This window comes from Xenopus laevis, chromosome 3L, assembly GCF_017654675.1.
Source record: "Xenopus laevis strain J_2021 chromosome 3L, Xenopus_laevis_v10.1, whole genome shotgun sequence".
In the NCBI taxonomy this organism is placed as follows: Eukaryota; Metazoa; Chordata; class Amphibia; order Anura; family Pipidae; genus Xenopus; species Xenopus laevis.
The window spans coordinates 33,352,362-33,377,135 of NC_054375.1; the positions used below are offsets into that span (position 1 = coordinate 33,352,362).

At 34.6% G+C, this 24,774-nt stretch overlaps 2 protein-coding genes across 4 annotated transcripts in view; both read left to right on the top strand.

Moving 5' to 3' along the window:
* Positions 1-1,346: 1,346 nt before the first annotated feature.
* The window catches only part of LOC108710881 (protocadherin gamma-B5), a 234,383-nt gene continuing 210,955 nt past the window's right edge, over positions 1,347-24,774 (top strand). The window contains exons 1-2 of one of the 3 annotated variants that reach the window (XM_041586135.1): positions 1,403-1,468; positions 3,559-3,839. In XM_041586135.1, the coding sequence (XP_041442069.1) occupies positions 3,561-3,839 (279 nt within the window). In that variant the 5' untranslated portion in view covers positions 1,403-1,468; positions 3,559-3,560. Of the gene's footprint in view, positions 3,840-7,288; positions 9,727-24,774 lie in introns of those variants that run through there. The other 2 variants (XM_041586128.1, XM_041586134.1) reach the window with 2 other exon arrangements.
* LOC121401118 (protocadherin gamma-B5-like) lies at positions 19,473-22,002 on the top strand. Its single transcript, XM_041585471.1, has one exon. The coding sequence runs from the start codon at positions 19,477-19,479 to the stop codon at positions 22,000-22,002; it is 2,526 nt and encodes an 841-aa protein (XP_041441405.1). The 5' UTR covers positions 19,473-19,476.

Below are 24,774 nucleotides of genomic sequence, written 5' to 3' on the forward strand. Positions count from 1 at the left end.
ATTTTGTTTGTAGAACTATATCATGGTAAAAAAATAAGAACTAAATATTTTGAGCATTAAACGTGAGAATACTTCACATACGAGGCAGGGATTATTACGTTCAGTATGGCTTTAGTTTATTTTTTCTATCAATTAACTAAAGAAGGTATTATTATAAAGATAAATCTCAGAAACATAATTCATATCTGATTCAGTCTTTGTCTTTTTGTTAAGACTTTCCTTAGTAGAGTTACTTTTTAAACATACAGGAAGAGTGATTCATTGGTGAATATTTACTAGTTTAGTTTAGTTTACATTATTAAAAAGTACATATTTGACACAAAAAAGTGACAACCCAATAAATAAGTTCATGAGTGTGTTTGTTTTATTGCAGTGTATCTTTACACCTTGACGTAATTTACATGATTTGTTTTGTATAAGGGTTTAACTAATTGTAAAATGAGAAGCATTAACATTGAGCTTCCAGCACTTTTTAATTCTCTTGTCACTCAACCCTTATCACTGTATCATTGATATAGTACATTACTGGTCTTGATTTTGTTGAAGTGTTCTCTAGAAAATAAATGTTAAAAAAGGGAAAGTTTCAGGAATAAATAAACCTCAGCTATTTTTAATGGGGTGATCCATACCTACTTCCTACATAAAGTGACCTAGTTCTGTTTTCTGACAAGTGCATTAAAAGTTAAAAACTTTTTAAAAATGAAAATGATTTCTACCAAAGGGTTTTTTTATTATATCATTTTAAAATTTTAAGCATAATTTTTTACAAATGTTACTATTCACACATTTAGCATTTAGGGCAAATTATAAACCATTCTTTAACACCAGATGCTTTGAGCTAGCCCACAATATGGGGCAGATTTATTATTATTTATAGTTTCTGTTTCGTTGAGATTTATAAAATAAATAACATTATTTCTTTCTGTGATTTAAAATCTTAAAATATAAAATAATAAATATAGACAAACATTCAGCATTTAAACAACAACATAATTGGGTTTTTGGTGCAATTACATTTTTGTCAACAATCTTGTTTTTTACCAAAATATAACACAATTTCAAGATTTTTTTCCGATATGAAATAATGGGGAAAAAACAATTGTACTTAGTCATGAAAAGCAGTAAATCTGTCTTTATGTGTTACTATCCTGAATTGATATTTAAATGAACAAAATATGGATTTTATTTTTAAAACAATGCTTTTCATAGAGAAAAATTGACACTTCACTACTGCAGTACCAAATTTTCACCTCAGAGCGCCGCTGTTCACCAATAAGTAGAATCATTCTCAACCTAAATACTACTGCATAGCAGCAAGAAGAAAAAAACATTCTCTGGATTTTTTTCATGAAGAAAGAAGATTGTATTTGTCTTCTCTAAGGAATGAATTTGACTTCTAGAAAATTTCATATACAGTACTGACAAAAGCTGAGATGACAACCCAAAAGACAAACAAGAGAAGCAAATGGCAAGTAACATTTTCATTTTTATTCTCATGGATGTATCATTCAGTCTCTGGGCAGCTTCATTATTCTATTGCTGAAGAACTGGGAAAAGATTATGTTATTGCAAATATTGTAAATGATCTTGGATTAGATATTAAAGAGGTTACACCTCGGAAATTTAGTATTGTTTCCCGTGTTTCCGAAAAATATTTTTCTGTAAATTTGGAAAATGGTAACCTCTATGTAAAAGATAGGATAGACAGAGAAAGACTGTGTAGGACAACACCTTCCTGCTTCCTAACCTTTGATGCAGTAGTTGAAAATCCCTTAAGCATTTTCAGTGTCAAAATTGAAATTCAAGATATGAATGATAATTCTCCAATATTTTTTCCTGAGATTTTCACTTTAGAAGTGATTGAGCTAACACCACCAGGAACTCATTTGGTTTTACAAAATGCAGAAGATCCAGATATTGGAATTAATGCTGTTCAGTCATATAGAATCAGTGACAATCAGTATTTCAGATTGAATGAAAAGATCAACAGTGATTTGAGTAAAACTCCTGAGCTTGTGTTAGATAAACCTCTAGATCGTGAGATACAAAGCATTCATGAATTAATCTTATCAGCATCTGATGGAGGAAACCCCTTAAGAACTGGGACTGCTTTAATTAGGATTATTGTTACTGATTCCAATGACAACCTACCTGTGTTTACACAAGAAGTATATAAAGTCAGCATAAGTGAAAATGCACCTATTAATTCTACTGTAATTATTGTAACTGCAACTGACAAAGATGATGGTACAAATGCACAGATCACATATTCTATCAGCAAAACATCAGAAAACTTTTATAATAGTATTTTTAATATAAATCCTGTAAATGGAGAAATCACAACAAAAGAACGTTTGAATTTTGAAGCCATAGAACATTATGAAATGTCAGTACAAGCTAAAGATGGAGGTGGCTTGGTAGCACAATCAAAAGTCTTAATAGAAATTATAGATGAAAATGACAATGCACCTGAGATATCCATCAGATCACTATCTACTCCTATTCCTGAGGACTCAGCTCCCGGCACTTTGATAGCCCTGATTGAGGTTCATGATCAAGACTCTGGAGAAAATGGAGAAGTTGACTGTCAGATAGTCAGTGCATCACCCTTTCAGTTGCTTTCATCCTCCAGCAGATATTATAAAATTGTTACTACAGGTGCCTTGGACAGAGAGAAGGTACCATGGTATAATATTACTACTCTTGCTACAGACAGAGGATCTCCTCAACTTTCTACCATTAAATTCATCAAACTGGATATATCAGATGTTAATGATAATTCCCCAGCATTTGTAAAATCTATATTTGTGGCCTATTTGCCTGAAAACAATCTTCCAGGAGCATCAATATTGAATATCCACGCATCAGATCCTGATTCTGGAGATAATGCAAAAATCATTTATTCAATTTCTAACATGAATACAGAGGATTTCCCTGTGTCTCCTTTTTTCTCAATTAATATAGAGACTGGAGTTCTTTATGCTCAACGATCATTTGATTATGAGCAACACAAGGAGTTTCAAATTAACATAATGGCGAAAGACAATGGATCTCCATCTCTGAGTAGCAATGTAAGCTTGATTATTCATATAATAGATCAGAATGATAATATGCCAAAAATATTGTATCCATCAACAGAAAGTGGTGGTTCTCTTTTTTTTGAGGTGGTTCCTTTTGCCTCAGAGCAAGGTTCTTTAGTAACAAAGGTTATTGCTGTTGATGCTGACTCTGGACATAACTCTTGGCTTTCTTACCGTTTCATACAAATGTCAGAACCACCCCCCTTTAGCATAAGTCAGCATACAGGTGAAATTCGGACATCACGAAGCTTTCAGGAGAAGGATATTGTGAAGCATAAGGTGGTTGTTATGGTGAAAGACAATGGGGACCCTTCTCTCTCAGCAACAGTCACCTTAAGCCTTGTTGTAGGTGATCATTTGCAGCAAGTGGTTCCCGAACTCAATAGTCAGTTTAATGATGGAGAGCCTTTGTCAAACATGCAAAATCTATACTTAGTAATTGCACTGATTCTAATTTCCTTTTTATTTATTATAACAGCCATGTTGGTGATTATATCAAAATGTAAAGAGTCAAAACCACCACCAGAGTTTCCATCTTTAAACACGAATTTGTATTCCCAATTTGATCCAAGGATGCTTTCCAATTACAATGGGACTTTAAGCCCCTATTCCTACAACGTTTGTGTAGCTCTGGATTCCTCTGAAAGTGATTTCAGTTTCCTAAAGCCCAATCAGGATGTCCCTGTAGACAATCTCATCGATGCTGATGATTCAGAACTTGGAAATGAAAGCTTGAAAAAGTCTTTGTCACCAGTGGAGGTGAGTTATTCTAATATATATCACTGGATATAAATGATTCAAAAATACATTTTCCTTATTGGAAAATAAATATGTCTTTTATGTCTCAAATGAGAAGCAAAAATATGTAATATATTTGTCATTTTTTTTAAATTGACTTTTGTATGAAAACAGAGATTCTTGGGTTACAGGTAAAATGTATTTAACTTTACTGCTTTTAATAAAATTAAACATTCATCTATGGATAAATGATTTTTGGAGCAAAGCAGGGATTCATTACATGGTCATGAACTAATGAAATGGCCCCCATGCTATTAAGTTAGGTGTCTATAATGCACTTTAGTAATGGAATATTTATTAATACAATAGAAAGTACTGCATAAATGAGGTGCACTACCATTTTTGCATCACAGAACTGCAACGTACAGGTAATCTGGATACGCTGGAAAAAATAAAGAAAGACTGGGGGAATAACAGTCTAAATTTGTACTAGGTTTTGTAAACCGTAACAATCGGCATGTAACATTTATTGATAACCTGTTTAAAAGCTATGAGGAAAATGTATTAGAATTTGCTAAGATTACACTAGGTATAGTAACTAAGTACAACCAGTAGTTAGAACTGTTCAATGCAAATACCTTAGCTGCTAAGGGTTACTGGACCTTATTCATACTTGGAGAGTTTTATTAAATGACCCCTTTCTCTATCATAATTGTTCTTTTTGACTCAAATTGTTATTGATTCCAGCCATGGTACTATCTGCAAGGACTTAGTATGATCCCCTTGAATCTGCTTGGATATTCTTACTATTCTCCTGTTTCCACCCTTACTTCAAACATATACATAAAGCATTTAAATTGCCTGGTGATAAAATTGTGTGAGAATATAACTGAGATCTTAGATTGTTCCAAGTTCTACTTGGACAGGGATCAAGGAGCACCTCTTGGGTTCCATTTCTATGCAGGTACACACATCAGTTACTACTGTAAAGTGACATATGCTTGTGAGAAATTAACTATTACAAAATAATGTATGAAGGAAAGGAATGTTTTTAAAATATTTCAAAATAATTTTGTAGTTTAGGTTTTCTTTTGAATCAAGTTCTTTTTCAAATAATGATGCTCTCTAAGGCCCTGATCTCTACTCAGTTGATTCTAAAATTTGCATATAAGAAGAATATTCTGTAAGAGTTGTTTGCGCAGGTAACTGACTTTTACACAAAGCACTTTTTCTGCCCTTATAGGAGGAAGGCATTAAACTCTCCTTATATTAAACAATGAATATGAGTATACATTTTGTGTAACCTTAAAAGTATAATTCATGGGGCTTACTTTTCTATTGGTGTTATGATATGCCTAAACATGTATGGGGCCTAAATAATTGTAAGACTTTCCTTAGTAGAGTTATTTTTATTTATACAGAAAATGCAATTAACAGGTGGATATAGAATATTTGCCATTTTGTTTTACTATATAAGATAATATAATATACTCAATACAAAAAGAGAGTGGTTTTGCAATATAAAGTACAGTATGAGATGATATTTTGTCTATAATGTATGTACATGAAAGAAAATGCTACAGGTGTATTACAATATTCTACTAAGCCATTGTTGGGTATATAAAAGCCAGCCTCTACAATTTTATTCTTAATTCACTTTCCCCTTAAAAAGACCCAAGTACAAATAAATCAGCACAGATCTGTGTCCTCTAAGGGTTTGACAAATGGTAAAAAATAGAGGTACCACAAGTTTTCATTTAATTGCTACTTAGCCCGTAAAACTGTGGTTCTGTCTTAGTACATGACTGGTGTTACTATTGTTGCAATATTCTCTATTTGAAAAAAATAAAACAAAAGAGTGTGTTTTACAAGTAACATTCAAGAAACTGTAAATAAACTTCAAATAATGTTTACAAAGGTGCTCCATACCTTACTTGTAAATAACTTTAATAATGTAGATACAAAATCTAACAATAGCAAGAAGGATATCACAACAGCAAAATGTGCTAGATTTTCTTGGTTTATTGAGATCGCCACACAACGTTTCAGGGGATTTACCCCCTTTCTCAAGTGCTCTCAATACAAAATATTTTCCTCATAAAATATGCTTGTTATACTGCTACTTTCTGAATACTGCCCTAGAATACATAATTTCTATAGTCGAATATAAATGGTACAGACGTAGAATTTTTTCATTATTTCATAATTTGACATTTTTTTTCATTGACATTTTTATTGGTTTCAATAATCAAAAGGATATACAATGTAATAAAATGTAGCAAACATATTTTCTTAGTTTGTCTGGGTATTTTGGGGGGAGGGGTGTGGTAGGGCATAGGAGGAGAGTGTAGGGGAGGGAAAAGAGTGAGAAGCAGAGGAGCAAGAAGAGGAAACAGAGAAGAGCAAGAAGAGGAGACAGAGAAGAGCAAGAAGAGGAGATGGAGAAGGGGGAAAACTAGTGTTTAGCATAATATGGCTACTGATTGTTTGGAGGTTCTTCAATTTCTGATTGAAAGTTTAAGTCCGTGAAGAGGATTCATCTGCTACGGAATTTTGTGGCTGTGTACATTGAGAGCTCTTTGAAATGGAGCAGTTTCTGTATTTTTAACAACCATTCACAGATAGTTTGGGGATGCTGAGATTTCCAATGTAATAATTTAAGAGCATTCAAAACGAAAGGTTCTGGTGTGTAAAAAAAATGGAAAAGAGGCGTAACTAGGTGGAACAGCAGAATACACAGTATTCTGGGTTACTTGGGATGGCTCTCCCCAATATTTCTTCAGAGATTTGTAAAATTCTGTCCCAGTAATGAGGACCTGTATTTTCTAGGCATAACCAGCATCGGTCAAAGGTGTGTACCAAATTTTCTTTGGATTTCAGGCATGTATATATTTGTCATGGGGAGATATTCTAGTCAAATATAAACTCTTCTAATTTAAATATAGTTAGGTGGTGATTCAGTATAGAGCAACCACATAACTATGGAAGCAATGCTGAATTCGGATGAATGCATAATGATCCATTGGTGAGAAGGAATTTATTTTCATAAGCTGGCTTTTATCATTAAATATACCATTACTATTTACTGTCACAGATACTGTACTGTAATCTTGGTATAGAGAGCATAAAGAGTAAATAATACACAACCATAAACAAAGAGCACCAGGTGATTTAAACTGTCCTACAATATATGTTAAAATGCTGTACTGACACATACTTACTAATTTCATAATAAGAATTTTATTCCTAAATGATTACAGTATTTACAATACATCGACTATACTTTATTTGTTAGTGCTGTAGTACCATATTTTCACCTCAGAGCGTCACTGTCTACCTATTAGGAGAATAATTCTCATACTGAACACACTGCAGATCTGAATGAAAAATGCCATTTTCTGGATTTTTTCATGGACAAAGGATACTGGATTTGTCTCCAAAAAGAAATAAAATAGATTACTAGAAGATTTCATATACAAAGATTGAAATGAAAACCCAACAAGCACAGCCATACAAGGGATGCAAATGGCAAGTAACATTTTCATTCTTGTTGCTATTTCTTTGTCATTCAGTCTCTGCTCAGCTCCATTATTCTATTGCTGAAGAACTAAGAAAAGATTATGTTATTGCAAATATTGTAAATGATCTTGGACTGGACATTAAAGAGGTTATAGCTCGAAGATTTCGTATCGTTTCCCGTGTTTCGGTGAAATATTTGTCGGTAAATTTAGGAAATGGTAACCTTTATGTAAAAGACAGGATAGACAGAGAAAGACTGTGTTGGACGGCACCTTCCTGCTTCCTAACCTTTGATGCAGTGGTTGAAAATCCCTTAAATATTTATAACGTCAAAATTGAAATTCAGGATATAAATGATAATTCTCCAGTTTTTGTTCCTGAGATATTCACTTTGGAAATGATTGAAGTAACACTACCAGGAGCTCATTGGGTTTTAAAAAATGCAGAAGATCCAGATATTGGCATTAATGCTGTTCAGTCATATAGAATCAGTGACAACCAGTATTTCAGATTGAATGAAAAGACAAACAATGATCTGAGCAAAACTCCAGAGCTTGTGTTAGAGAAACCTCTAGATCGTGAGACACAAAGTATTTATGAATTAATCTTAACAGCATATGATGGAGGAAACCCCTCACAAACTGGAACTGCTTTAATAAGAATTATTGTTACTGATTACAATGACAACTTACCTGTGTTTACTCAAGAAGTATATAAAGTCAGTGTAAGTGAAAGCACACCAATTAATTCTACAGTGCTTATTGTTACTGCAACTGACAAAGATGATGGTACAAATGCACAGATCACATATTCTATCAGCAAAACATCAGAAAACAACTTTTATACCAGTATTTTTAGTATAAATTTTTCAACTGGAGAAATAACAACAAAAGGAAATTTGAATTTTGAGGCCACACAAAATTATGAAATGTCAGTACAAGCTAAAGATGGAGGCGGCTTGGTAGCACAGTCCAAAGTTTTAATAGCAGTTACAGATGAAAATGACAATGCACCTGAGATATCCATTAGCTCACTATCTACCCCTATTCCTGAGGACTCAGCACCTGGCACTTTTATTGCTTTGATTGAGGTTCATGATCAAGATTCTGGAGAAAATGGAGAAATTGACTGTCAGATAATTGGCACATCACCCTTTCAGTTGCTTTCATCCTCCAGTAGATACTATAAAATTGTTACTACAAGTGCCTTGGACAGAGAGAAGGTACCATGGTATAATATTACAATTGATGCTACAGACAGAGGATCTCCTCAACTTTCTAATATAAAATTCATCAAGCTGGATATATCAGATGTTAATGATAACCCTCCAATGTTTACCAAATCTACATTTGTTACCTATATGTCTGAAAACAATCTACCAGGGGCTTCAATATACAGTATACAAGCATCAGATTTGGATACTGGAGAAAATGCTAAAATAATTTATTCCATTTCCAACATTAATACAGAGGATTTTCCTGTGTCTCCTTATTTCTCAATTAACATTGAGACTGGAGTTCTTTATGCTCAGAGATCCTTTGATTATGAGCAGCACAAGGAGTTTCACATCAACATAATGGCTAAAGACAATGGATTTCCATCTATGAGTAGCAATGCAACCTTGGTTATCCACATAACAGATCAGAATGATAATGCACCAAAAATCTTGTATCCATCAACAGAAAGTGGTGGTTTTCCTTTTTTTGAGATGGTTCCTCTCACCTCAGAGCAAGGTTGTTTAGTAACAAAGGTTATTGCGGTGGATGCCGACTCTGGGCATAACTCTTGGCTTTCTTACCATTTCATACAAATGCCAGAAACATCCCCCTTCAGCATTAGCCAGCATATGGGAGAAATCCGGACATCACGTAGGTTTCAGGAGAAAGATATTTTGAAGCATAAGGTGGTCATTATGGTAAAAGACAATGGGGATCCTTCTCTCTCAGCAACTGTTACCCTAAACCTTGTTGTGGGTGATCATTTTCAGCAAGTAGTTCCTCAACTCAATAACCAATTTAATGATGAAGAACCTTCAACAAATAGGCAAAACATATACTTAGTAATTGCACTGGCTTTAATTTCCTTATTATTGATCATAACAGTCATGTTGGTTGTTGTATCAAAATGTAAAAAGTCAAAACCACCCCCAGGATTTCCAACTTTAAACACAAATCTGTATTCCCAATTTGATCCAAGGATGCTCTCTAATTACAACAATGGGACTTTGAGTCTTCCCTATGCCTACAATGTTTGTGTAGCGCTGGATTCCTCTGAAAGTGACTTCAGTTTTCTAAAACCCAGTCAGCATGTCCCTGTAGACAATCTTATCGATGCTGATGATTCAGGACTTGGAAATGAAAGTTCAAAAGAGACTTTGTCACCAGTGGAGGTGAGTTCTTAATATTGGTAGCTATATATATTTTCTTTATGTTTGCTGCATCCTTAGGTCAATGGAATATGATTTCCAAATTATATAATTTAAAACTTTGTATTTTAATTTATTCTAAAGTTGATTCTTGATGATTAGATTGAGTTATTCTTTTTTATACATATATGTTTTAAATATAAAAAAGAAAATGTTCCATCCATTTATATGTTTTTTCTCTTAAAGTAAAAAATGGCAATATAGGCATATTGAGTAAAGTTATAATGTATATAACTATAGTTTTCCATTAATTAAATTAAAAAATTGAATCTAGTGTTTTGGTACAATGTAGGTGGTCAGTTAGGTCAGTTAGGAACTATTAATAGGCCCCCATACTATTTAGAATGGATCTCCATAATCCCTATTTGTAAAGGAAATATTCTCAATATATTAGAAAACAATTAAAATTTGGGTCACAACTCTGATTTCTGAAACCTAATTTGTCTACAATGGGAAAAAAATAAGAAACACTGGTAATCAAATTTTTATAATTTTTACCAAGTCTTGATAGCAATCTATCAATAGCCAGGGGCAACTCTGGCCCCTAGGTTGCCCTGAGGCAGCTCTTGTGATGCCGCCCCCTTACCCCACCACTCTTACCTTTCACACTGGAGGGGAGGTCGCATTGCTAGTGCAGAGAGCACAGTTGTGATTTTTTGCACTAGAAAAGCCAACATTACGGTTTAAAAAACATAAATACGACTTATTCTGTCCTCACTACATGTTACCCTGTGGTAGTGTGTAGCTTGACAGGCAGCTAAACTCCTTCCTTCATTAATCCACTGACATGGGTTATTGAGCTTCAGTTTATTAACAAAGGGCAAGGTGTAAAACTAGGGGAGATAGAATGACAGTGCTTAGTAAGCTGTACAATATATCATAATATATATAAATACATAAACACTGTTTAGCGTATGTAAACTAAAAGAGGCATCTGTAAAATATAGGGCCTAGATACCTGGGCAGGAACAGAAATAGCAGTGCCACGAGCTGACTGCGTATATAAACTGTTATAAACTTGAATAAACAGAAAAATAATGATCTGCCTTTATAGATTAGGCATGGGATAAAGTAATACCTACCAACGATGCTACCACAAGGCTGGATGGGGTAGGATTACTGCAGATAGTGGCGTACTAGCTGTGTACAGTGTAAAGATGCCAGCTAGAGTGATCATTTCCTGCTATTACACAGGGTCACATGGGAAGGGGATGGTGGCCTAAGAAGAACATTTCATACAACTAAATGACAAGGTGATGCAATGCAAACAATAAAACGATGCTGGCGGCATAACACGACTCTTAAAGCTTTTTGCCACCCCTGGTTCCATGGTCGGACAGGGGGGGTCAGGGCCCACCGGGGGCATATATCTGCGTCATGCCATCATTTTTATGCGATCAGGTGGCGGGGACAGGGTCGCAGAGGAGGTCAAGTTCTGTGTAGCAGGTCTGGGCTGGCACTGCATTACATCACACCAGGATGATGCCAGGTTCAGGTTACGTGTGAGCAGATGCAGCACAGGCCAAAGTCATTTGTCAGCATCCACTTCTGGTTCCGCTCCGCTCTCAATACAGTCTGGCTGGGCAGCCACGGATGTTTCAGGGTGTTAGATTGCTCCTGCAAGCGCCACACTTAGCAAGAGTAGAGCGATGCAGGCAGGAGGGCCAGGTGGCGGCAAGTGGGCTCATTGGTGCTGAGAAACTGGGTCCTCTGGCACATAACACTAATCATGCAACTAGAGGGCCTAGGGCCCACCAATGCCAGGACCCATGGGTTTTTTCCTGGCACCCTTGCAGGCCAGTCCGAACCTGCCTTGTTTCCTCATGGCAGGTGCACCCATGTCAATAGCACTTACTGACCACCTGTTTGCTATGAGGAAATATAATATCTCCTATAGTAGCTCTGTCCATAGAATTAACTGTTTAACACAAACACATAGCTGCTAAGGCTTACTATACCTAGTGCAAACATCCCAGCCTTTATTATATTGCCAATCCCCATAGGGTAACTGGAACAGATGCACACTTGGAGTCCTTTATTAAATGACTCATTTATAGCTGTCCTATTTACTTAAATCACATAGGGGGATTATTAGCTAACCTTGCAGCATTAGGGTCCTAAGTTTAATTCCAGTTAGGGTACAATCAGCAAGGAGTTTGTATGTTCCACCTGTGTCTGCTTGGGTTTACTCAACATTCTCTGGCTTCCTCCCATGTCAAAAAACATCAAGCAAATATATATTATATATATAATCTTTGTAAAGCATAATGAAATAGATGAAATAGGTTTTATTGTTTACTGAGGGTCAAAGAGTCTATTGTGCCTTTTAGGAAACAAGATATATTTCTTTACAAGTACTGTTGTACACTCCCTGTGTGACATATGCTTGGAAAATTGTTATATATAATGATAGATCATGTTATTATAACAGCATGTATGGATCAAAGGAATGTTACTAAACATGTTAACTGTTTTTTAATAAACAAATTAGTCCTTGATCTCAACAAAGTTGAGTTTAACTTTTGTGTTAAAAAGAAGGGTATTCTGTAAGAGTTGTTTGCTCAGGTAAGTGATATTTATACAAAGGCCATTTTCTGCTTTTATAGAACTATTGATGGGTAAAGTTTATGCTATATTGAACACCGGATAGGAGAATATGTGGCATAAATCATTAAGTTCAATATGGCAATGATTTATTTTCTTACTATGATTTACTTCAATAGAATTTGAGATCAACCTTAAAACATGATTTATGCATGTTATTAGTTTGGTTGCATTAAAATATAAATAAGACTCAAGCCTCATTCACAAGGCCTAAATAATTATGTTAAGATTTTCTTTAGTAGAATTATTTTTATTTAGACATAAAAAGATTAACATGTGGCTATAGAATATTCAACATTTTTGTTTACATTTGTTCACAATGTTCACATTTTGGACAGAGAAGACCACTGGTTTGAACGATGCGTTAAAGAGACTATTCTTGTTAAGGTAGAGAAACCATCCCTAAACAGAGGAGGGGACGTTCAACACTACCTGTCTGCTAAATACAACATTTTTCTAACATCTTTATCTCAAGGTTTCACAAAAATTCACAACCCCATTCAAGCAACTCTCACAAGTAACACCTGTCTCTTTGAGATTCATAACTCATTGACAATTCTATGATATTAACTACACAGCATTCACAACCTCTGTGAGTTTCATTTGTCACCTCTCTGGATAATTAAACTGCACCATTGTGATTGTATTATGCGAAGAGTTTATATGCAGAGAATTTCCCATAACCCGTCAGTTGAACTGAAGAAGCTGCTCAGATGAGTAGTGAAAACTTTTCAATGATTACTCAGCAAGTTCAGTTTCTCTAGATTTTACGTTTTATTACTTTACAAGAATATAAACAAAACTGAAAAAGGAATAAAAGATATAAACTATGAGGGTAGACTATCAAGTTTGGGTTTGTTTTTATTAGGAGAATAGGGCGCTTGCAAGAGGACGTGATTACTCTTTACACATACATTAGAGGACATTATAGACAGATGGGGGGATCTTTTTTTCCCATAGAAATAATCAACGCATAAGAGCCACCCTTAAGACTAGAGGAACAGAACTTTCATTTGAAGCAGTGTAGGGGGTTCTTTATAGCAAAGGCAGTGAGGTTGTGATTCTATTAATACTATTAAGAGTGGCTTGGATGCTTTCTTAAAGAAGTATACATCCAAGGCTATCTACAGTTAGTTTAGTATAAGTATTGGTATTATTGTTTATATGTATGAGTTTACAGATGGGTCGGTATAAGTATGGGTATATATATATGCACTGGGGTTAATTTGGAGAGGTTGAATTTGATGGACTTTGACCTTTTTTAACCTAAACCAAATATGTAATTACCTATGTAATTAAATACATATAGTTAATATTTGTACATAATAAAAAAGATTGTATCATCAATAAAAAGTGTAGTAATGTGACTAATATTTTTCTACATAATTCAAGAAAATGCTTAATTAAATGTAGTACAATGAATTACAATATTCTACTACCCCATCAGTAGGAGAAAAATAAATTCTATCATTCTAGTATATTCATGGATCACCCTCCCCATGAAATAGTATAAATCAGAAATTATCTGTTTAGTCTAGGAGCTTGACTACTAATAAAATAAAGGCATTATCATGAGCTTGTAACTTATTTTTTTAATTTCAGTTTTTGCCCAACCCTATACCACTGCAGTACTGTTTTAAGATATGACTAGTAATAATTGTTGCTATATTCTATACATTAAATGAAAGGCATACTTATTATTTAAATAAATATTATTTATAAACTATGTCATATTATTATTTTATTATTATACATATTATTTATAAAAAACAGAATTTTATTTTCTAAAATAATGCAGTACTTTCAAGAAACCATATATTTGTTCTCATACTAAAAACACTGCTGACCTGAAAAGAGAAAGACATTTTCTGGATTTTCTCATGGACAACGGATACTGGATTTGTCTCCCAAAAAAATTAATTTTTAGAAGATTTCATAAACTGACAAATTCTGAAATGAAAACCCAACAAGCACAGATAAAAAAGGGATGCAAATGGCAAGTAACATTGTTATTAATGTTCGTTTTGCTTTGTCATTCAGCTTCATTTGCTCAGCTTCATTATTCTATTACAGAGGAACTGAGAAAAGATTCTGTTATTACAAATATTGTAAATGATCTTGGACTGGACATTAAAGAGGTTATATCTCGCAAATTTCGTATTGTTTCCCGTGTTTCAGAGAAATATCTGTCTGCAAATTTAGGAAATGGTGACCTGTATGTGAAGGATAGGATAGACAGAGAAAGACTGTGTTGGACAGCACCTTCAGGCTTAATGAAAAGACCAACAGTGATCTGAGTAAAACCAGGTCCAGGTCTTGTGTTAGAGAAACCTCTAGATCTTGAGACATAAAGCATTCATCAATAAATGTTAACTGCATCTGATGGGGGAAACCCCTTAAGAACTATGACTGCTTTAATTAGGATTTTAGTTACTGATTACAATGACAACTTACCTGTGTTTACTCAAGAAGTATATAAAGTCAGCATAAGTGAAAGTACACCAATAAATTCTACTATAATTATTGTAACTGCCCCTGACAAAGATGATGGTACAAAAGCACAGACCACATATTCTATCAGCAAAACATCAGAAAACAACTTTTATACCAGTATTTTTAGCATAAATTGTATCACTGGAGAAATTACAACAAAAGGAAATTTGAATTTTGAAGCCACAGAAAAATCTGAAATGTCAGTACAAGCTAAAGATGGAGGCGGCTTGGTAGCACAGTCCAAAGTTTTAATAGCAGTTACAGATGAAAATGACAATGCACCTGAGATATCCATTAGCTCACTATCTACCCCTATTCTTGAGGACTCAGCACCTGGCACTTTTATTGCTCTGAATGAGGTTCATGATCAAGACTCTGGAGGTAATTGGCACATCACCCTTTCATCATCACATCATCCTCCGGCAGATTCTATAAAATTGTTACTACAAGTGCCTTGGACAGGGAGAAGGTACCATGGTATAATATTACAATTGATGCTACAGACAGAGGATATCCTCAACTTTCTAATATAAAATTCATCAAGTTGAATATATCAGATGTTAATGATAACCCTCCAATGTTTACCAAATCTACATTTGTTGCCTATTTGTCTGAGAACAATATACCAGGGGCTTCAATATACAGTATACAAGCATCAAATTTGGATATTGGAGAAAATGCTAAAATAATTTATTAAATTTCCAACATTACTACGGAGGATTTTCCTGAGTCTCCTTATTTATCAATTAACATTGAGATGGGAGTTCTTTATGTTCAGAGATCATTTGATTATGAGCAGCACAAGGAGTTTCAAATCAACATAATGGCTAAAGACAATGGATTTCCATCTATGAGTAGCAATGCAACCTTGGTTATCCACATAAAAGATCAGAATGATAATGCACCACAAATCTTGTATCCATCAACAGAAAGTAGTGGTTCTCCTTTTTTTGAGATGGTTCCTTTCACCTCAGATTAAGGTTGTTTAGTAACAAAGGTTATTGTGTAGGATGCCGACTCAGGACATAATTCTTGGCTTTCTTACCATTTCGTACAAATTTCAGAACCATTCCCTTTTAGCATTAGTCAGCATATGGGAGAAATCTGGACATCACATAGGTTTCAGGAGAAGGATATTTTGAAACATAAGGTGGTCATTATGGTAAAAGACAATGGGGACCCTTCAGTCTCAGCAAAAGTTACGTAGGTGATCATTTTCAGCAAGTAGTTCCCCAACTCAATAACCAATTTAATCATGAAGAGCCTTTAACAAATAGGCAAAACATATACTTAATAATTGCACTGGCTTTAATTGCCTTGTTATTTATCATAGTGGTTATGTTGGTGATTGTATCAAAATATCAAGAGTCAAAACCACCACCAGAATTTCCATCTTTAAACACAAATTTGTGTTCTCAATTTGATCCAAGGATTATTTCAAAGTATACCAATGGGACTTTAAGTCTCCCCTATTCCTACAATGTTTGTGTAGCTCTGGATTCCTCTGAAAGTGACTTTAGTTTTATAAAGCCCAATCAGCATATCCCTGTAGACAATCTTATCGATGCTGAAGATTCAGGACTTAAAAATGAAAGTTCAAAAGAGACTTTTTTTTGTCACCAATGGAGGTTATATTGGCAGATATATATATATATATATATATATATATATATATATATATATATATATATATATATATATATATATATATATATATTATGGCTGCTGCATCCATATGATATGATATATTATATATGTCAGGAGATATGATTTACAAATGATATCATTTAAAACTTCAAGAGTATTATAGAAATCTAAATTGTATTTTAATTCATTCTAAACCTGATTCTGCTATACTATATATGCATGATGCTGAATTGTGAACTGCCTCTAAAGTTAGCATGCTTGGATGATGATTAGGTTTAGGAGTTATTCTAAAATGAAAAGAGAAAATGTGTAATACATGTATACATTTACTTTTTCTTCATTAAAACAATCTATGTTTGTATGGCAACAGAGGCATTTTGAGTAAACGTATAATGTGTATAATTATAGTTTTCCCATAATTAAATTAAAAATGTGTAAATGGATAGAGGAGGTTTGTCCCAATGCGGGGATTCAGTTAGGACTTAGTAAAAGCCCCTCTTTTTTTTGGAGGCCCATTTATTAAATCACTCATTACAAACACAGTCACTGCGACATCCTTCTCTCTCCTTGTTGTAGAAAAGCTTCTTTCCTTGGCTCTAACACTGGCAGACTGGCACCACTCACTTACTTCCTCCTAGGGTTATTTCCTCCCTGCAAACAAATTGAACCATTTAAAAAAAAATGTATTATACCACCTTACACGTTGAGAATTTTTTTATATATAATGGTACATAATGTTATTATGAAACCATGCAGGGAACAAAGAAATGTTTCTCATACAATATTTGTTCTGTAAGCCTCTGATCGGCATCAAGTTGATTTTAACATTTGTATAAAAATAAGGATATTATATAAGAGTTGTTTGCTCAGGTAAGTGATATTTACAAAGGTTATTTGCTGCCTTTATAAAACAATAGCGGTGGTAAAGATGATACCATGTTGAGCACTGCATATTATAATACTTGGTATACTTGCTATGTATCAGGTTCAAGTTAATTCTAGCATTAACGTCAGTATATTTTTTTCAAAGATCAACCTTAAAAACATGATTTGTAGGTGTGTTCTTTTTTTTTTGTTGTATTACAATATGTTTCTGAGACTCAAGCCATATGTACCAGGCCTTAATAATTGTGTTAAGACTTTTCTTAATAGAGTTACTTATATTCAGAAAGGAAAAAAAGATTAGCATGTGGCTAATACTTATCATTTTGTTTTGAATGAAAGATTTAAACTATGACGGAAGACTGTGAAAGCTGGGTTTGTTTTCTCTGGAGAAAAGGGTCTTGCAAATGGACATTGTTAAGGACTTTAGAGGACATTAAAGACTGATAGAAGCGACCCTTTTCAGGAGTGCCCTGAGCGCTCTGCGGCACTCCTATCCTTACCGGCACAGCATCCAAGATGGCGGTGCCCTTAGGCGCCACGTGGGTTGTGATGCTGGCCTCATGACGTTGGCGCATAAACGCATGATGTCATGACGCTGCACCTTGGCATGAAAATTCTAAATAAGAAGATGCCCAGGACACCAGTTCAATGCCCAATTAAAGGTTCATATTACTGATGTTCCTGGGTGTTATTCTACTGCCTGTTTCTGGACTTTTGATCTTGCTTGACCCTGACTACAATCCTTGTCGCCTGCCTTCTGCCTGTTTCCTGACTTTGTCTCCTGTTTAACCCCTTGGCTAGCGCATATTGGACTTTGGCCTAGTGCTTCCTCCTTGGTCTGGACTTCTCTGATATTGGAGTCACAAGGCCCCACACATTCATATAGAAAAGATCAACACACAAGAGGATACCACTTTAGATTACAGAGGAACAGAACTTTCATTTGAAGCAGTGTAAGTGAGATTGTAGAATGCACTGCCGGGTGATGCTCTGATGGCAGATTCTGTTAATGCCTTTAAGAGTGGCTTGGATGATTTCTAAAACAAGTACAATATCCAAGGCTATTGCCATGTAAAGATCTACAGTTAGTTTAATATATATTGGTATTTTTATTTATATATGCGAAAATATAGATAGGTTGGTAAAAGTATGTGTATATATGAGTGTGCACTGGGGATAATTTTGAGGGAATGAACTTGATGGACTCTGATCTTATGTCAACCCAAATCAACTATGTAACTATGTAACTAAATACATATAGTTAATAAAAAGATTGTTCTATTATTAAATTATGTGTATATAATATTTTGTCTATACAATAAAAGGAGATAGAAATTGCTGAACTTAGTACAATGAATTCCACAATTCTACTACCCCATCAGTAAGAATAAAATAAAATATTCTAAAATCTCCATTCTTTTAGTATATTAATGGCTTACCCACCCTGTAAAATGACGCAGGTAACGATAAATCAGCAATGATCTGTTTTTGAATAGGAATGGTAAGTAAAAAAAGGAATTGGCATGAGCTTGTAACTTATACCCTATACCAGTCTAATAATGTTTTAGGACATGACTAGTCTTACGATTGTTGCAATGTTCATGAAATGAAAGGCAAACTGTGGCTAAACCCAACAACTGTTCTAAAACTCAACTGTGTAACAGGTTAAATAATACAGTACCCTTTAACATCAAACATATTCAATAAATATATTATTTTTATAAATCATATACATATATTCTGGCTAAAATAGTACTGCATTATAATAAATAAAAATAAAAATAAGAAATAAAACTCTTATTTTTTATAAATATGTTTAATATATATATATATATATATATATATATATACTGTATATATATAAATATATATATATATATATATATATATATATATATATATATATATATATATATATATATATATATATATATATATATGTATAAAAATGTTTTCAACATATTATTTTTAGTGCTGCAGTACCACATTTTCACCTCAGAGCGCCGCTGTTTACCAATAAGGTGAATGATTCTAATACTAAAACACTGCAGATCTGAAAGGAGAAAGACATTTTCTGGATTTTCCATGGACAAAGGATACTGTATTTGTCTCCCAAAAGAAATACGTTGGATTTCTAGAAGATTTCATAAACTGACAAATGCTGAGATGAATACCCAACAAGCACAGACAAACAAGGGATGCAAATGGCAAGTACAATTTCTGTTCTTGGTCTTATTGCTTTGTCATTCAGTCTCTGCCCAGCTTCAATATTCCATTGCTGAAGAACCGAGAAAAGATTATGTTATAGCAAATATTGTGAATGATCTTGGATTGGACATTAAAGAGGTTATATCTCGGAAATTCCGTATTGTTTCCCGTGTGGCAGAGAAATATTTGTCTGTAAATTTAGGAAATGGTGACCTGTATGTGAAGGATAGGATAGACAGAGAAAGACTGTGTCGGACTGCACCTTCCTGCTTCCTAACCTTTGATGCAGTGGTTGAAAATCCCTTAAATATTTTCAGTGTCAAAATCGAAATTCAGGATATAAATGATAATTCTCCAGTTTTCTTTCCTGAGATTTTCACTTTAGAAGTGATTGAACTAACACCACCAGGAACTCATTTGGTTTTACAAAATGCAGAAGATCCAGACATTGGCATTAATGCTGTTCAGTCATATAGAATTAGTGACAATCAGTATTTCAGATTGAATGAAAAGATCAACAGTGATTTGAGTAAAACTCCTGAGCTTGTGTTAGAGAAACCTCTAGATCGTGAGACACAAAGTATTCATGAATTAATCTTAACAGCCTCTGATGGGGGAAACCCCTTAAGGACTGGGACTGCTCTAATTAGGATTATTGTTACTGATTCCAATGACAATTTACCTGTGTTTACACAAGAAGTATATAAAGTCAGCATAAGTGAAAATGCACCAATAAATTCTACTGTAATTATTTTAACGGCAACTGACAAAGATGATGGTACAAATGCACAGATCAAATATTCCATTAGCAAAAAATCAGAAAACAACTTTTATGCTAGTGTTTTTACTATAAATCCTATTAGTGGAGAAATTACAACAAAAGAAAGTTTAAATTTTGAAAACACAGAACACTATGAAATGTCAGTACAAGCTAAAGATGGAGGCGGCTTGGTAGCACAGTCCAAAGTTTTAATAGAAATTATAGATGAAAATGACAATGCACCTGAGATATCCATCAGCTCACTATCTACTCCTATTTCTGAGGACTCAGCTCCTGGCACTTTGATAGCCCTGATTGAGGTTCATGATCAAGACTCTGGAGAAAATGGAGAAGTTGACTGTCAGATAGTTGGCGCATCACCCTTTCAGTTACTTTCATCCTCCAGCAGATACTATAAAATTATAACTGCAAGTGCCTTGGACAGAGAGAAGGTACCATGGTATAATATTACAGTTATTGCTACAGACAGTGGATCCCCTCAACTTTCCACCATTAAATTCATCAAGCTGGATATATCAGATGTTAATGATAACTACCCTATGTTTATGAAATCTACATTTGTGGCCTATTTGCCTGAAAACAATCTACCAGGAGCTTCTATATACAGTATACAAGCATCTGATTTGGATATTGGAGAAAATGCTAAAATTATTTATTCAATTTCCAACATAAATACAGAGGATTTTCCTGTGTCCCCTTATTTCTCAATTAACATTGAGACTGGAGTTCTTTATGCTCAGAGATCCTTTGATTATGAGCAGCACAAGGAGTTTCACATCAACATAATGGCTAAAGACAATGGATTTCCATCTATGAGTAGCAATGCAACCTTGATTATCCACATAATAGATCAGAATGATAATGCACCACAAATCTTGTATCCATCAACAGAAAGTGGTGGTTCTCCTTTTTTTGAGATGGTTCCTTTTGCCGCTGAGCAAGGTTCTTTAATAACAAAGGTCATTGCGGTGGATGCCGACTCTGGACATAACTCGTGGCTTTCTTACCATTTCATACAAATGTCGGACCCATCCCCCTTCAGCATTAGTCAGAATACAGGTGAAATTCAGACATCACATATGTTTCAGGAGAAAGATATTTTAAAGCATAAGGTGGTGATTATGGTAAAGGACAATGGGTACCCTTCACTCTCAGCAACAGTTACTTTAAGCATTTATGTTGGTGATCATTTCCAGCAAATGATTCCCAAGCTCAACAATCAGTTTAGTGATGCAGAGTCAACATCGAGTATGCAAATTTACCTGGTAATAGCACTTGGTCTAATATCTTTGCTGTTTATCATAACTATTGTGTTGGTTATCATTTCAAAATGTAAGGAGTCCAAACCACCACCAGACTTTGCAACTTTAAATCCGAATTTATATTCACAATTCGATCCCAGGATGTTTTCTAAATACAATAATGGAACTTTGAGCCTTCCCTATTCCTACAATGTTTGCGTAGCTCTGGATACCTCTGAAAGTGACTTCAGTTTCCTAAAGCCAAATCAGGATGTCCCTGTAGACAATCTTATTGATGCTGATGATGTTTCAGGAATTGGAAATGAAAGTTCAAAAGATAATTTGTCACAATCACAGGTGAGTCGTTTTAATATGTTATAGGACCTAGAAAAATTTGTAAAAATATGCAATTTCTTTATCTGTGCCATTTGTGTCTGATTCATAGAGATATCATGGAAATATATAGAGCAAATATGACAAATAGCGATGAGTGAAATTTTTCGCAAGTTTAACCTTAAAAATGACTCCCACAGAATCCAATGGGTGACAAATATTGCACATTTTTGGCAAAGTGAAATGTTTCATGTTATACATGACAAATAACATTAAAATTAAGCACAAACATACATAGCAGGACACGAAAATCCATATTTTATTATATAGACAACAAATTAAAACACACTCAATAAAGATGGTTACTTATCATTGGATGTTTTGTAGTCCAAACATTAATTGTTGGAATTTGATTTGTTTGACAATGATTTATAGACATGTGACATATAGCTATCTGTCTTGGCTGAAATATACTAGTTTACTGCAATTTTTCTTACATTTATTAGGTTTCAGAATTAACTACAAAGCAATTTACAAAAAATATGCAGAATATCTGTTATTCCTTACATTACAAAAGGGCCTATATTTGTGTGTTTGTATGAAAAGACCAGTAGCAATTGCATTATTCTAATTACTTTATAGATAATGGTGTTGTAGTGTCTGCTTTATTTAACAACTTTTTACATATAAGGCCCACCCCTGCTGTGAGTAATTCCTGTAGTGGCTTGTTAACAGCTTAATACCTATTGAGATACTGTGCTGAGATCAAAGACGAGAACCAATGAAAGCAAATATTATTATAGCATGTTGTCCAGTTGGGGGCCCTCCATGAGAAGGATTTCAAATGTACAGGTAGGGTGTGTGATGATCAGAGAAAGAACTATAGAAGAGACGAGAGAATGGCTCCTGGTTATGGGAGTGGCAAAATTACCACCAATTAAGGATAAAGAACTGTCCACTCCTCCCAACCTTATTCTAACCTTGCAGAAACATCAAACTACCTCAATTTGTGTCATATAGAAATTATTAGGAAAATACATATATTACTTTTCATTTGGCCTTCTTAATGGTTTTTATGATCTTGACCAGTAGTTATACTGTTTATATGATATTATAACCATTATTACACAGAAGGTGCCATATTTTGGCCCGTCTAACTAAGGGCAGGGGCAGGTTGTGGCTATGACATGGCAATCCGTCAATCACCGCATCAATCATAGGGAATCCTGCTGGTTTTCCTAATTTGAAAAACTAGGCAAGCAGTTTTGACAAGAACAGCCCAGCAAAAAACTGTGATGTTTGGGTCAAAGCTAGAAAGGTGGCAACTAGGAATGAGTGAATTGTTTTGCCTTGTTTGCCATGGAAATGACGGCCATAGACTTGCCTGAATGCAATTTTTTTGACGCCCATAGACTTATGACTGGGCGTCGGCGTCATTTCACCTGCAGCAATTTTTTGGCGAAACAAAACAGGTCCAATTCGCCCAACCATAGTGGCAACCCTAATAGCACACCTCATAGAAGTGAGATGTGGCAGATGGCACTATTTTAATGCAAGGGTTACAATGTCTCTTATATTATGTGTTTTGGTCATATTTTTCTACATCTCATTTCTTGCTCTCAGTTATTTATTTTTCCATCTATCAGTAAACCATTAGATAGTGTTAATTTAGCTCTTCTACACCCTGTGCCCAGTTGCACCTTTGAAAGACAAGGAAACCCTCTACTTTCTGCTGCCAACAGAATGCCAATGACCCAGCCATGCACTATCTTTCACATGGTGGCTGCGTGTTTTATCTAGTGAAGCACCATTCACAATCAGGCATCCCGTCCTGGTGGCACTTTGTTGAAAAGCATAAAAAAAAGGTAGGGTAAGGTTTATTGTGGGCAAAACCCCCATACTTTCTGTCGCACCTCTAAGCTCCTTCATTTTTATATGTACTTGTGGCCAGGATGAATGTTGTTTGTCATTATCAGAATTAATCCACTATGAAAAGCATTTTTGTTCATGACGTCATGACGCTGCACCTTGGCATGAAAATTCTAAATAAGAAGATGCCCAGGACACCAGTTCAATGCCCAATTAAAGGTTCATATTACTGGTGTTCCTGGGTGTTATTCTACTGCCTGTTTCTGGACTTTTGATCTTGCTTGACCCTGACTACAATCCTTGTTGCCTGCCTTCTGCCTGTTTCCTGACTTCGTCTCCTGTTTAACCCCTTAGCTAGCGCGTATTGGACTTTGGCCTAGTGCTTCCTCCTTGGTCTGGACTTCTCTGATACTGGAGTCACAAGGCCCCACACATTCATATAGAAAAGATCAACACACAAGAGGATACCACTTTAGATTACAGAGGAACAGAACTTTAATTTGAAGCAGTGTAAGTGAGATTGTAGAATGCACTGCCGGGTGACGGCAGATTCTGTTAATGCGTTTAAGAGTGGCTTGGATGATTTCTTGAACAAGGACAATATCCAAGGCTATTGCCATGTAAAGATCTACAGTTAGTTTAATATATATTGGTATATTTATTTAGATATGTGAAAATATAGATAGGTTGGTAAAAGTATGTGTATATACGAGTGTGCACTGGGGATAATTTGAAGGGAATGAACTTGATGGATCTTTTGTCAACCCAAATTAACTATGTAACTATGTAACTAAATATATATAGTTAATAAAAAGATTCCAGTAAAAAAAAAGTATATTATGTGTATATAATATTTTGTCTATACAATTCAAGGAGATAGAAAATGCTGAATTAAACTTAGTGCAATGAATTCCACAATTCTACTACCCTATCAGTAAGAATAAAATAAAA